The 15,464-nt window shown below is 41.5% G+C and overlaps 2 protein-coding genes across 2 annotated transcripts in view; one reads left to right on the top strand and one right to left on the bottom strand.

Moving 5' to 3' along the window:
- Positions 1-2,358: 2,358 nt before the first annotated feature.
- Thumpd1 (THUMP domain containing 1) lies at positions 2,359-5,869 on the top strand. Its single transcript, XM_015490636.2, is given in 4 exon segments — positions 2,359-3,108; positions 4,533-4,707; positions 5,501-5,568; positions 5,570-5,869. Coding segments are annotated over 4 exon segments (756 nt in total). The 5' UTR covers positions 2,359-2,877; the 3' UTR covers positions 5,852-5,869.
- Positions 5,870-8,200: 2,331 nt separating this feature from the next.
- Positions 8,201-15,464, bottom strand: part of LOC107147152 (acyl-coenzyme A synthetase ACSM4, mitochondrial) — a 20,276-nt gene continuing 13,012 nt past the window's right edge. Inside the window, exons 6-13 of the mRNA XM_015491567.2 lie at positions 15,031-15,110; positions 13,841-13,964; positions 12,730-12,810; positions 12,485-12,586; positions 11,934-12,061; positions 11,651-11,750; positions 9,617-9,736; positions 8,201-8,478 (exon numbers count right to left, since the gene is read on the bottom strand). Of these exons, the coding sequence (XP_015347053.1) occupies positions 8,392-8,478; positions 9,617-9,736; positions 11,651-11,750; positions 11,934-12,061; positions 12,485-12,586; positions 12,730-12,810; positions 13,841-13,964; positions 15,031-15,110 (822 nt within the window). The 3' untranslated portion in view covers positions 8,201-8,391. The remainder of the gene's footprint in view (positions 8,479-9,616; positions 9,737-11,650; positions 11,751-11,933; positions 12,062-12,484; positions 12,587-12,729; positions 12,811-13,840; positions 13,965-15,030; positions 15,111-15,464) is intronic.

Raw genomic sequence — 15,464 nt, 5'->3', positions numbered from 1 at the left:
CACTTTTGCCCTCAAGAACCTAGACCTACAAAATCCCACGTGGGCCTCAGAGAAGCATACCTGTCAACAGTGGGACACTGGAAAGTGGTGAAATGAAACAAACTGGAGGTGGCAGGGATTAGGGGTTCTGGACACCCAGCGGGGCAGGGCAGTAGCTCGTAAAGCACAAGAACCAGGCCGAAGGCCAGACCCAGCTCATTTTCTCTGAATCACCTCTGTAAAAGCCCCCTGTTCCTGCTGATGGGCAGAATCACAACCTTTGGGAGTCCCCTGTGTTTCTTCTTTGCTAGCAAAGCAATAAACCTTCTTTTCCTTTTTCTGAAAACCATGTCCTCATTATTGGATAGGCATTGGGGACAAGGACCCAGCTTTTGGCAACACAATCATAGACACTCTGCTGTTATTTGTGACTGGTAGGTAATCTAAGGAAGTGAAATTCACATAAGTAGGAAGTTTACAAAAATTGGTCCAACGTTACCAAGGAAATCTCTCAGTGAAATGATGACCTAGTCATGAGGGGCAATCAAGAATAACAAACTGAGTTATTTAGAGCTGGAATAAGAGCCTGCTTCAGGGAAGGGGGTGAATGAAAGCATCATTGGCAGTTACCCTAGGAAGAGGGGTGGGGAATATATACATATAATCCTAATACAGGCCGAGGGACTAAGCAGCTAACTGGGATATTTCTGGCACAGTCAGCATCCATGAAAAAATGTTTTTATTTATTTTTTCAAGTGTGCCTCCTGATTTACCACTTTAGCAGGCAGTACTTTTATATGCTTGGGACTCAAACTATGCATCTTAACTCTTCATCTATAGTTTAACCTCTACTATCCTAAGGACAGGGAAAGTGGGTTGGCTGGTTGGAAATCCAGCCAGAACAAGGATAAATGTGGGGAGAAACAAGTACCCTTTTTCAGCTCCTCTGGTATCGTTCAGCGGGATCAAGATGGTGCCTACTTTTCCTCTTAATGGCGTAAATCCTCACCTTTTTTCTTTATTGGCCATTTTTTTCGGGTTGAATTAAATTAAAACATTTTCTAAGTGCCAACTAAGGACAATGCACTATGCTAGGTGCTGAGGATGAAAAAGAGAAACTAGAGTTTCAAGTAACTGTCTTATACCTCCTGACACCAAATCCATTGCAGTGTAATGAGACTATTCTTCACAAGCAACTGAAGACCTCCAGAAGCCTATACTATGCAACCTCCACCAACGAAATGACACAAAGTAAAAGTTGTGCTGCATGTACAAGTGGAAACAAAAAGCAGGATGGTCATTTAAAGCAAAAATAACAGAAACAGGGAACAGACCACAATAGATTATCAAGCTTTCTTTATTAAGCAGTGGCAGTGGCACAGTTTCAGGAGAGAAAAGGGTGATTGATTACAACTGGGGTTTGATATTTTTAGGGTTTAAGTGAGATGGGTATTGAACCATAATGCTAAGAAAAGATCACTGACTCCAATTTAAAGCAAACTTATATTGCGTACCAAAGAGCTGGCCAGGGCCTGTCTCAACCAAAACCCAGCTAGAGAACAGCGACAGTTCACAAGGAAGAAAAGGTTTTTATAGCACAAACAGTCACAAAGGCGGGTGACTTGGGAACTTACAGCTAACAGGGTTCTGGTAAGCTTAATACAAGGGCAGATAGCAGGTTTATGATCTACGTTGTTTACATCTCAAGGTAGAGAGCAAACTCAGATTCCAACATCAAAATTAATGAGGAACAGCTGGGATTTCAGGGAAGGTTGTTGTCTGGTCAAGGGGAGCCGCGGTGGTTAGTTCAAAACCCAGGCAGGAATCCCAAGCAAGTGTTTTTTTTTTTTGTTTGTTTGTTTGTTTAAAAAAAAAACAACATCAGACTACAGTCAAGCCAAATAGAAATCTTAGTATTTTACAGTAAAACAGAAATAAACTTTTCATGACTTTGTGATGAGATGGCTCCCAATCTTAAGGTGGAATTAGGCTGGGTTCATCATTGGAATCTTAACAAGTAAGATTTGAATTATGGCAAAAATGTCTTGGCTAGGTACTCAAGGGGAACAGTTGTGCAAATTCAAAGCTCAAAACAATTGCAAGTGCCAAACCCATTGTTGCTGGGAAAGGGTGAAAGTCCAGAGTCCAGAGCCCATTATTTTGCCTTTCCCGGGGGGGGGGGGGGGGGGGGNCTAAAAATATCAAACCCCAGTTGTAATCAATCACCCTTTTCTCTCCTGAAACTGTGCCACTGCCACTGCTTAATAAAGAAAGCTTGATAATCTATTGTGGTCTGTTCCCTGTTTCTGTTATTTTTCATATCATTCATTAATACTTTTGTAAATAGTGGTGGATCTGGGTTTGGAACCAAAGGTTGGTTGGCAGTGAGTGCAGTGCCCTTTCACCAGGTTGCCTCTTTTAGGATTTTGTAGGAGCTCCAGTCTGTTAAAACTTTGCGCCAGAAGGGTAGTTTGGGAGAATGTGGCAAACATTCACTCCTGAACACATTCATCAAAAGTGGCATCTTTTCAATAATTTAAAGAAGGTAATACAGTTACCAAGACTGTTGCTGAGACTGGGCTAAAAGGACGAGAGAAAGCAGTGTAAAACACTCAACACCACTCAAAATTCTTGGTTGTAGGCCAAAAAAACAAAACAAAAAAAAACCCAAAAAAACCATATTCTGGCAAATTTGGGTGGAAATGAAATTTATTGGAAGTCTTTTGGACAGTTGACAGAAGGATCGGGAGGCCTTTAGGACCCGGAGCAGCACGGAAGGTCTGGAGGTGGGCAGGCGACGTCGTGGCGCACACTTGACGTCGTCAGCTCGCGCCGGCGAAAGCGAGGACGCCAGGAAACCCGGAGAAACGCATTTCTCTGCTTCGGCTTGCACACGCCATGGCGGAGCCCGTCCAGCAGCCCCCTCAACCCAGCGGCGGGAAGCGCAAAGGAAAGGCTCAGTACGTGCAGGCCAAGCGGGCTCGGCGCTGCGACGCCGGCTGGCCGCGGCAGCTGGAGCCCGGGCTGCAGGGCATCCTCATCACGTGCAACATGAACGAGCGCAAGTGCGTGGAGGAGGCCTACAGCCTGCTCAACGAATACGGCGACGACATGTACGGGCCCGAAAAGGGTACCGGTCTAGTGCTGGCGAGCCGGCCTGCCGGCCTCTGGGAGGGGGGACGTTGGAAGGTCGGCTGCCTTTGTACGCGTGCGCGCGACTTGCCGCGTGCACTGGGCGGCGGGGGCGCGGCCTCGCCTGGGCCCCGCGCTCTCGCCTCTCCCTGGCCCTGCGCCCTCGCCTCTCCTGCAGACTCCTGGCCAGTGGGTGTCTGGTCTGATGTGCAGTCTGTCATCTTGTGATTTTCTTTCCATCTTTAATTACAGTACTTCCCATTTATTGAGTGCTTCCTGCAGGCCAAAAGATGTTCTTTACACGACAGCTTTGTGAAGTGGTCTGTAATAATGCATTTGCCCTAAGCCATGCTATTATCTGTAAAATAGTGGGTTTGATATTAATGCTAGTTATTAACCAAATACACATAAAAATACATTTAAAAAGCACATTTTTTTTTTTCCGTATTGGGGATTGAATTCAGGGACGTTCCACCACTGAGCCACACATCTCCCCGTCCGTTTTATTTAGAGAAAGGATGTCGTTAAGTTGCTTAAAGCTTCATTAATTTGCTGAGACTGGCCTTGAACTCGAGATCCTCCTGCCTGGGCCTCCCAAGCCGCTGGGATTACAGGGCTGTGCCACTGCACCTGGCTACTTTTTTTTTTTTTTTTTTTCCCCAACCAGTACCACTTGAAATTTCACTACCCCATCACATTGTGGGTGTCATGATATTATTGGCTTAGAATTTGTATCAATATTCACATACATACCCTGAGGAATAAAGTGAAGAAGAATAGTACAGAGGGCCTTATTGTTTTCTAGCTCTGGGACCTGGGCATAGGCACAGTATTTAATTTGGCTGAGTTATATTTAAGAAATGATAGTACTTTGGTTAGCTAGAAAGTTGCTTATGTACATAAAGTATATTCTGGATATATACAGTTTCCTTAAATGTGCACAATTAGTGTTTGATTGGTGGTCTCATTGTTAGGGCAGAGAACTGGGCAACAGGTGAAAATCTTATCTATACTGGTGCCTTGATCAAGTTCTCAAAACTGTCCTTTTCCTCAGTAGAACAGGAGTAAGGGTTCTTTAATTCTGTTAACTATTTCGTTCTAATCTTACCAACAGAAGAGTCAGGCACAAAGATTAAATTTAGAGATGGTGTTAAGGTCCACCCTGATGGGCTCCATCTGATGAGCACAGTTTCCTCTGCCAGACTGTCAAGATGCTTTTGAAAACATTTTCAAATGCTACCACAATCTGAGGGCACTCCCTTCTTCCCTCAGAGTTTGGAGGGAGTGTTTGCTCAGTCTCTTAAAATACTTGACTGTCAACATTAAGCCGTCTGCCTCCAGGAGTTTCACATGAATATTTAATTATAATGTTTAAACATGAGCTGTTGTGTCATTTCTGCCCATTGATTTCATGTGAACAGTTTACAGACAAGGATCAGCAGCCCTCTGGAAGTGAGGGAGAGGATGATGATGTGGAAGCTGCCTTGAAGAAAGAAGTTGGTGACATTAAAGCTTCGACAGAGATGAGGCTAAGAAGATTCCAGTCAGTGGAGAGCGGAGCGAATAATGTAGTCTTCATCAGAACACTTGGGATAGGTGTGTCTAACACCCCTAATGTCATTGATCCTACAGTATTTGGATAGCTCCCTTTCTCAGAGAACACTGCCTATTAAATGGCTTCATGGCGTGGCTCTTTTAATCACTTTATTGCAAACTTTGTAGACCATATTAGCAGTAGGAACAGACAGAGGTAGAATGAGGAGGTGCACATTAGCATTGGCTTTGCCCCATTTCCTTTGTATGTAACTTTAGGCAGAAGGAGAGCGCATGTTCTGACTGCAGGGGGCACTTGCTACCCAGTTCCAGCCAATGGTTGCCTTTTGGGGAATTAGAGCCAGATTTTTTGATGGAAATCTGGAGAAGTTCTTGGATTTTAAAATGTGGTCACCTAATTTAAAAAATATTGAAAACACTGAGCATTCCCAAAGAGACTGTATATAGCCTGAGGACCACCACTTCATGATAATGCACTGTAGCGTTCTGAGATTCTGTCTTCCCAGGTCTGAGATCTAGACTTGTGTACTCATTAGTTGATATATTAGTCGAATCTTTTTAAGTGACTTGCAGTTTTTGTTTTTGTAAAAAAGTGTTTACTGTTTAATGTTTGTTACTCTGATAGTGCTATTGTTATAGGAAAACAATAGTAGGGTATTGTGGTTGGATAAGTCGGGGCATTAAAAACATTAACTCCAGAATCTACATGAATAATTATTTTTAACAAAAGCAGTAATGATGAAATGTTAAAATATCAGCTATAATGTAGGCACTGAAGAAATACTAGTTGGAAAAACTTGTTTGTTCTGTGCTGATTTCTTTTGTTTTCTTGTAGAACCTGAGAAATTGGTGCATCATATTCTCCAGGATATGTATAAAACCAAGAAAAAGAAGACTCGAGTTAATTCTACGAATGTTACCCATCTCAGGCACGTGCAAAGCTTTCTTAGAAGATATGAAAAAATATGCAGAAACACTTTTGGAACCCTGGTTTAAAGCTCCAAACAAAGGGACATTTCAGATTGTTTACAAATCTCGAAATAACAGTCACATGAATAGAGAAGAAGTTATCAAAGAGCTGGCAGGTATGTTTCTCTTACTGATTTTATATGGGTATGTAGTGGTAAACACTTGTTTAAGGATTTCTTTTTCTTTGGTACCAGGGATTGAACCCAGGGGCACCTAACCACTATGCCACATCCTCAGCCCTATATCATATTTTATTTAGAGATAGGGTCTCACTGATTTGGTCAGTGCCTTGCTTTTTGATAAGGCTGGCTTTGAATTTGTGATCCTCCTACCTCAGCTTCCCAAGCTGCTGGGATTATAGGCATGTGCCTACGCACCAGCAAGGGTTTCTATTTTAACATATAAGGTTTACATTTTTCAGTGTAGATCAAGTGTATTAAAATATTAAATCTATTTCAGTAAATTAAATATGAGATTTTCTGATACTCCTTTCCAAACTGAGGTTTGGAATTTTCTTTTGGAAAAAAGTATATTTGTCTTTACGTACCCTTGGGAGATTGTTTCAAGGATTCCCTACGGATACCAAAGTGTGGATGCCCAAGTCTCTTATAAAGATGTAGTGTTTGCATACAACCTGTGCACATCTTCCATATACTTTAAGTCATCTCTAGATTACTTAGAATACCTAATTCAACATAAACATATAAACCATTATTATACTATAAGGAGAAAATAATAACAATAAAAAAGTCTATATGTTCGGCACAGATGCAGTTTTTTCCCAAAGTTTTTTGAGCTAAGGTTGGTTGAATCTGTGGATGCCAGGCCCATGGATATAGAGGGCCAATTGTATATTTTAAAATTAAATGTCTCAGAACTTCATTCAAATTTACTTATTGAAAGGATTCAGGGTATTTGATTCAGGTTCACCTAGAAGAATGGACTGGTACATATTGTGTTTTAACAAATCCCCAACAGAAAGGAACGAGAAGTTGTTTGTATCCATCAAGCTTAGTGGTATCCCTCTCAACCTAAATGTTGTTCCTATTTTTATTANACCAGACTAGGAGGATGTGGGAGGGACAGAGAGGGTGGGCAAGACCTTGCTGACAGGTGGGGTGGTAGGTATCTTCAGATGTTTAGAATGTTAATGAGGCTGAGGTCTTCTTGGAAGGATGAGTGCTGTCAGTGTTGTTTGGGGGAACAGGGAGGATGGGATCCTGGTGCCTTCTTCAGTGGACTTGCTCCAAGACAAAGATACTTTTGATAGTACAAAATAAAGGGACTCTGGGAATAAGGTGGCCATACAGCTACAGAACATAGAACTCTGTGGCACTAACTGGTTCCTTTTGCTTTGTGAAGCTGCTACTTTACAAAAGAATTTTATAGTTTAGGTCTAGTCACTTTTTGTGTTTATTTGTATTTGATAAGACCTGAGTGTCACACAAACTGTTCTTCCCCAACTGTACAATACTGTGTTCTGTTGGGGTCTAAATTCATCCATTGACAGCTTTTGCTTTCAGGTTAATGTCTGTTTATTTTCACTGACATTTGAGCATCTTGTTACAAATGATGAGATTCCAGGGTGGAATTGAATGCTTTTCTTTATTTTTTTTTTTAAATTCTAAAAAATTACAGCAGTTAAAAACACTCTTGTGGTTTAATGAACTCTTTTGCTCTGTTGAAAAAAGAATTAAAATTGGCATTTTAAAATATGTTTCTCAAAGCTTAAAAACACAATTTTCAAATGTTAGTTTTACTTGTGTTTTGCTTTTTGTATAGCCAGATATTCAGCTTGTTTTTCATAGTTTCTTGTATTTTCCAAAAAAAAAAAAATCAAAATAAATTTGTTCCTTAAAGATTGGTGTTCTATACTTTTTCTTCCTTTCTACCTCTTAGAAATACAATCTCGTTTCATAGTATACATATCACAAAAAATATTTGCATGTCAAATAATGTATCAAAAAAATCATATACATGGTTCTAAAAAGTAAAGATAGAAAAAATTATTAGTTGCTCTAGATTAAATACTCGCAGCACAGGCCTGTAATTCCAGCAACTCAGGAGGCTGAGACAGGAGGATCATGAGTTCAGAGCCAGCTTCAGCAATAGCAAGGTGCTGAGCAACTCAGTGAGACCCTGTCTCTAAATAAAATACAGAATAGGGCCGGGGATGTCGCTCAATGGTTAAGTGCCCCTGAGTTCAATTCCCAATACTCTCACCCCCCAAATTTCCTAAATAATCAAAGTTTCAGGTATTTTATAGGATTTTGTTCCAAAACAAGTTAACAATATGGTGTTATAGTTAATTTCATTAAATTCACTTTTGAGTTATTTGGACTCCTCATTTTAACATCAACATTTTAGTTTGTCTTCAGATATTAATCTCATAAAGATGCTTTGCAGAAGAAATTCTGACTTGAACATTTTTTCTTAGAATTGTTCTTTATTTTTAATTAAGCATGACAAGATAAATGAAACATTGTGTGCTATGCTTTTCAGAGTAATCATTTTACCTCTGCTATTTTAAACACTACAAATCATTACTTTTGTTGGTTAGGTCATAACAATATTCTTCTCAAATATGTTTAGATATTTATTTGCTGCTTTATTTTTTGGCTAAGTGCAAAACAAAAATTCAGTTGAGTTTTCAACCAGGAAAAATCTTATACATTTTAAGAAAGTAATCAGAATTTATCAGGAAGTACTAAAAGAGAGCTTCAAGTTAGCCTTAAATCCTTCAGTTTTCTTATCAAGCTACCTTCGTCCCCATTCTTGGTCTCTTAAAACGTTGCGCTTGATTTTTCCAGTGATTGTCTTTGGGAGTTCTTGAACAAATTCCACCTAATTGACAGGCATATTATGAGACACTTAATTCCATTGGCTTATCCCAGCTGTCAGTGTAATAGGAGAGAAGGCTCATGAAACTCAGAGGCTGAATTTTAGCTCTAGAGATGGTCTTAACCTGAGCTCATTGCATTTTGTAGGCACCAGAAACTGGTCTGTTCAGATAGTAAGGACCACAGGGCAGCTGCCTCTTACTGGTGTTTAGTGTAAATTCACTGTGGGCTCTGCCAGAAGAAAGTAACTCCTTTTGCCCCTTTGTTTCCTCTCTAGACTTGACCATAAAATCCTGTCTGTTCCCCTCAAAGTAAGATTATGGGAAAAAAAAAAAAAAGATGTATTTTAAAATGTCATCAACCCTCATTTCTGAAAATCAAAGGGTTTATTTAGTTTAATGGAGAAAGTGTTAAAATGGTTGATTAGTTATTGGGTTTAAATTAACTTCCTTTTGGCTCAAGTGGCAACTGAAATGGAATTGTTTCAGAGAGGATTAGTCCATATCAAGCAGTAGGCCTCCAGGGCAGGAAGGAAACTGCAGTTCTGTCTGTACTTAGGATTGTTTTTGAGTCCTCTCTTGAAGAAGGTTTCAGGGAAGATCCTTCTTTTGGATACTATCTTCCTGAGCCTTAAATGAGGTCACTTAATACTTTCAGGCATGCACTTTGAATTTATAGGCCTATTAGGCCAAGAGTACCAAGAAGAATCAGGTGCCATTCCTAAAAATAAGTCACTTTGGCAGATACTGCCTCTATTCTCCCCATGTGGAATAGAACTAAGAACTAATTAGTTATATAGATTCTTACTCTGTAATTCAGAGGTTTTTTTTTTTTTTTAAACCTAGTTTATCACATATTTGTAGTGCCCTGATACGTAACATTTTTTTTTTTAATTTTTTAATATTTATTTTTTAGTTATTGGCGGACACAATATCTTTGTATGTGGTGCTGAGGATCGAACCCGGGCCGAACACATGCCAGGAGAGCGCGCTACCACTTGAGCCACATCCCCAGCCCCTGATACGTAACATTTTAAAGCAAAATTTTCAGGCTAAATTGAAAAAGTATACTATAAAGTCAAAATCCAGTAAAATCTATAGACCTGCTTAGACCCTAGTTTGGTAACCCAAAGGTGTACTTGCCTTTCTTGGATATTTGTAAGGTGCAGTTGATTTTTTCACATGATCCTGAAGCTCCAGAGTTAATTTCTCAGGGTTGGAGGATTTGAAAGGTGCAGATAACACAACAAAAGCTTTCACCACCTGGCAGGCAAAACAAAAACAAAAACATTTACATCGCCATCTTTGTTTTTCAGACAAGTCAAGGGCTGAAGGTAGGCACTGTTAATAGCAACCCATGATAAGTTCAGTCACCTCCGAACAGAGCTTGTACACAATTATAAAGTTTGATAGCTATTTCCAGGTAAATGAGTTGTGAGTGAGGGGTGCAGCGATGCTTTTATGGCTGAGTTCTGTTTATATGTCACATATTTAACATTTCCCTTGACCGTGTTACTAAACAGGCATCATTAATTGACAGATGACCCCTTACGCCAACAAGCCTATAAAAGAAGCATGTTGTTGCAGGACAAATGGAGGGTCTAGAGAATATGGTTTGAAGGGGTGTTGGGGAGCCCTAATGGAGGAAGGATGATGTGTCAGTAATGTGCATTTGACCACAAATGCCTCTAAGGTGTTTCTTGCCTCCTCTGTTTTGCCTCTCTTTAGAGCAATTAGATCATTATTGGGTTAGCAAGCCTACTTCAAATGATTATTCATACATGGATTCTAATAGGTATATACTTTTGGTGTCCTGAAATCAAGAGGAGACTATTTTGGAGAATGTGATTAGATGATAGTGGAGGGGGTCCAGGCAGTAGGGGCACAGGATCCCATGTTCCTGCAGAGGGTCTCTGGCAGGAGAGAGGGAGGAACAGAAAGCTGTGGGAGGATGCTGATAGGCACACTATTGGGGGATTTTTTTCCCCCACTTGCTGAGTCTGGAAACTTTCATGAGGAATGGAAATTCTCCTTTCATGTTATAAGGCTTCCTCCTAGAACTAAGGTTATTACTGTCATTGCCTTAATAACCTTTCATTAGACCCTAAATGGCCACGGGACTTATTTGATGAGTCTGGCCGCAATCTATCTGTATCTTTTCTGTAAGAAACTGTATTTTGAGCTCCCTGACAATTTTACAGACTGAAGTCTATTGCTTTTGTTTATGTACCATCTGTTCCCCGTTTTTAGTAACAGTGTTTGTAGTTTCCTATGGAGCATTACCCTAACTTCTCCCTGGTGGGGTTGGTACCAGCCCTCATGTCTGATGACAGGCATGTGACCCAGGCCTGGCCAGTGGCCTCTATCATTCTTTGGACCACATTGGCTAGAGATGTGATCTAAGATGGGCAAATGAGATCATGGAAGTTACTTGAAACAGTTGAAAAGAACTTTCTCCTTTCCTGGAAGGGTGGGGAGGATTGTTAAGCCACAGGAGCCTGGAGTTGGTTGTTATCAACCAAAGTGTTCAAATGGCGCCAACTTAAGCAACAACAGAGCCAGACATGGAGAGAGACTGTCACGCTAACTTCACTGAATGCTTGGCTATATCTGCTCCTGAATACTTGTTTGTGTGAGCCCCCCAAATTATTATTATTATTATTATTATTATTATTATTATTATTATTTATAACTGAAGTCAGTTTGAGTTGAATTTCTGTCCCTTGCCACCTAGAGAATCCTAATCCTCAACCAGGAGCAGTGGCACACACCTGTAATCCCAGCTTCTTGAGAGGCTGAGGCAGGAGGATGGAGAGTTCAAAGCCAGCCTCAGCAAAATGGGAGGTGCTAAGCACTCAGTGAGACCCTGTCTCTAAATAAAATACAAAAAGTAGGGCTGGGGATGTGACTCAGGGCCTGAGTGACCCTGAGTTCAATTTCTGATACCAAAAAAGAGAAAGAAAAAAAAGAGAGAGAAAATCCTAATCCTCTTTGGGACACAGCTCATTTGTAAAGTTGATTGCCTACTACACTATTTTTAAAATTTTTTTTTTTTTTAATTTTTTTGGCCACATGTATGCCCTATAAGCGACCACTCTTGATTTAGTCTTCGCTGTGGTCAAATGCACAGAAGTTGAAATACAAAATTGCAGCTGCAATGAATGGTGTTGGCTCTACCTCTCCCCGGATTGGATCTGGACTGCTGACCACGGCCGACTCCACGACCGCAGGGTGCTCTATGAGTGCGCTCTCCACTTCGAAGGGCCCAATGCGGTACCTGCCGAGGAAAAAAAACCTTGGATGCTGTGCTCTCCCAGCGGATTGCCCTCCCCAAATTGCCCTTCCCTATTGAGAAGACATGCATTATATTAATATGTAAACTTGATTTTCTGTAGTTACATATTTCATGACCATGAAACTCAATGAATCGTCACTTCCTGCGAGTGGCAAAGGTACAAACCCAGAGGATATGATGACATCATCAGCTCTGCCCACAAACCAAAAGTACCCATCGCGGTCCTTCACGCCTCTGTCTCCGGTGACATAAAAATTTCCTCTTAGGGTGGCAGCAGTTTTCTCTGGGTTGTTCTAGGAATCAAAAGTGTCATTTTGGAATTAGTTTGCACAAAACAGACAGGGACATGGCACCCATTAAATGACTGGCACAGTACACATTCTACTTCTAAAGAAATGATTTTTTTTTCTAAAAAAAATAGTTTCCAGCATAAAATACAAAAGTTCCAAAAAAATGTAATAAAAGGAAAGTCTCTCTTTTTCCTTCTGGTGCCTCCCTCTGTCCCTACTCCTGCCCCCAACCTGTCCTTTCTGAGGACAGCCACTGCACCTGGTTTCTTACACCTGGAATTTAACCTTGACACTTAGGAGATGGATGAGGTTCTCTCCAGTTTACAGTTGATAAAATACACGGGGATTTGTCACTCGCCCACATTTAATATAGCAAGACATGTTGGGTGGAAATTTGCACATGTCTGCATTTCTCCATTTTCATACCACATATTCAGAGAAGAAGCAGAAGGGCCGTGTGGACTTCAGTCTGAGAGCAATTTCCCCCTCTTTGCCAGGTGGTAGGACATTGCCGTTTTCGTCTATAATCTGAGAACGCAACAAACAGTTCAGGTTCTGACATTTTTTCTTTTCACAAAATGACAATGGGTTGTGAACAGCTGTGTAAGGAGGGGCAGGGAGCTGCCAAAACAGCTCTCTTCCTCAGGGAGCCCCATAACTTCTCAACCCACCTGGACATCGTAGGGCAAGACGCCTCTCCCCATGGAGCCTGGTTTGATTTCTTGTCCTTTCACGTTGGCACAAATTATTCCCTATTGAGAAGACATGCATTATATTAATATGTAAACTTGATTTTCTGTAGTTACATATTTCATGACCATGAAACTCAAGATTCCATATTGACTCATTTCCCCCAGTAGGCAAGCTCATCTTCTCATCTTCTAATATATTACTCTAGAACAGATTCCAACTTGAGTGGGCCTGGGAATCACCTGGAATGTTATTACAACATAGTTTGCTCATCCCAGAGTTTCTGATCCCACACGTTTGCGGTAGGGTCTGAAAATCTGCCTTTCTAACAAATTCCCAGACGACGCCAGTGAGTCTGGTTTGAGGACCATACTTTGAAAACCACTTCAAAAGACTCCATGATGTGACTCTTGGAGAAAATTCCCCACAGACAACAATGGAAAGATGGGCAGCTCATTCTGAGCCTCACCGACCCCTGCAGCCCCTGAGTTTCTCCTGGGTGGAGAGGAAGCAGGAATATTATAGAACAATAGCAATTCCCCTAAGTCCAAACCAAATTAGGAAATTCACGAGTTTTGATAACTCCTGGAAACGTAAGTTATTTTGGGAAATGACATAAAAATTCAGAGCAGGATCGGGGCACCTCAGGTGTTCAGTTGACAGACCTGGGACTGAAAAATCCCAGTGTCCACATCTGCAGGTTCTGTATCCTTGGATTCCACCATCCAAGTGTTGGAAATATTTGTTTTTTAATTGCATCTGTAGTGAATATGGGCACTTCCTCCTTTTTATTTCCTAAACAGTACAGCACAACAGGTATTTAAGTAGCATTTATATTTTGTATTACATATTAAAATTTAAATCATATTAAATTTAAATCATCTTTAAATTTTAATATTACATATTAAAATTTAAAGATGATTTGAAGTGTCCAGGAGGATATGTGTAGGTTAGATGCAAATGTTGCACCATTTTATATAAAGGGACCTAAGCATCCCAGGATTTCCGTATTATCCTCTGGGGTCCTGGAAACACTCCCCATCGGTACCGGGGCACCACTGTATTGAACTTAAACTCTGCCCTTAAATATACCACTTCTGTCTGTCCGTAGCCCTCGTACAGCTGCAGCCCAGTTTGTGCCTTCCACTGTTCCAACACCTCCGGGTTGAGCGGTTCCCCTCCCGTCACACAGTGCCGAAGCTTCTTGAATTTGTACCTAAAGAGAAAGAGCTGGAGGTAGTCTTGGGGGAGAGAGAGAGGGGTGACTTTCACAGTGAGATAAGGAAGACATTCAAGCAACAACCTGGAGAGCTAGGGAGGCAAGTCTTGGAAAAGATCCCTCCACACACGTTTGTTGAATGACTGCCATGTCGCCAGACCATTAGTGATGAAAAGAGTTTCCTGAAGGAGTTTACACTGTGGCCAGGGGGGCGGGGGGAACTTGGCTATTAAGGAAAAGCCTAGAAGAAAACGCTAAAAATAAGTAATTGTGAGACAATGTAACAACTAACAGCAATTAGGGCTTTAGGAGCCCTCTTAGACTCTGTTTTACAGATGAGGAAACAGACTAGAAAGGTTAAAGAATTTGCCCAAGCCCAGGGGCCTTGGGAGGCTGAGTTGGGAGGATCGTGAGTTCAAAGCCAGCCTCAGCAATAGCAAGGTGCTAAGCAACTCAGTGAGACCCTGTCTCTAAATGAAAACACAAATAAGGCCAGGGATATGGCTCAGTGGGCAAATGCCCCTAAGTTCAATCCCGGTACCCGCCACCCCTCCAAAAAAAAAAAAAAAAAAAAAGAATTTGCCCAAGAACTCTGGAATAATAAGGGCTTAGGTGGATGCTCTGTAGGGCACATGTAGCACACATCTCTCCAAGCATGTCACTTACAGTGAATTCTCACCACAGCCCTGGGTGTGGGGGAGTGGGGTGGGATGATGCTTGCTCTCTCTTTTGGATGGAGTTGATGGAGGCTTGGCAAGGTCATCATGAGTGTCTGAGGTCACACCATGATAGCAGAGTGTGTTTGACTTTGGAGTTGAGCTTCTAACCACTGGCCTTACTAGACTCAGCTGAGGAACCCTGGACCAGCCTGTCTCTCACACAGGGTGGTCCCAAATGTTCAGGAGGGTGTGGGTAGGGCACAAATTGTGTGTATTTAAAAGAACCATTGAACAGCCTTTGAATTGTCCTTGAAATGTGAACACAAGAGTGTTGAGAAGGGAAGGCCAGGGATGCTGGGTGAGCGCCTTCACTGTGGTTCACACGGAGACTCCTGCCCGCGTACCTCTTGAGGTCTTTCTGCACAAGCATCCGGTACACGGTGGGGGCACTGCACATGGTCGTAATGGGGTAACTGACAAGCGTCTGGATAATGGAGAGAGACAGAGATGTTAGAAACCGTCCACGAAAGGCCGTGACTAGAAGGGAGGCCTGCAGCCTGTGGTCTCTTCCACCAGCATGAACCCATCTCTCGGCTGCTTCTAGGAATAAGAAACCAAGTATGTATTTGTTGTCACTAGTGACCATGTATCTGTTGGGCATTTCTGATCACTGTTAAGAATGTGTATCTGGGAGGGCTGGGGTTGTGGCTCAGTGGTAGAATACGTTGCCTAGCATGTGTGAGGCCCGGGGTTTGATCCTAGGCACCGCATAAAAATAAATAAATAAAGGTATTGTGCCCACCTACAACCATATATAAATATATATATATATATATAT

The sequence above is a fragment of the Marmota marmota genome, unplaced genomic scaffold (assembly GCF_001458135.2).
Source record: "Marmota marmota marmota unplaced genomic scaffold, marMar, whole genome shotgun sequence".
Taxonomy (NCBI): Eukaryota; Metazoa; Chordata; class Mammalia; order Rodentia; family Sciuridae; genus Marmota; species Marmota marmota.
This window is presented reverse-complemented; position numbering and strand designations above follow the sequence as displayed.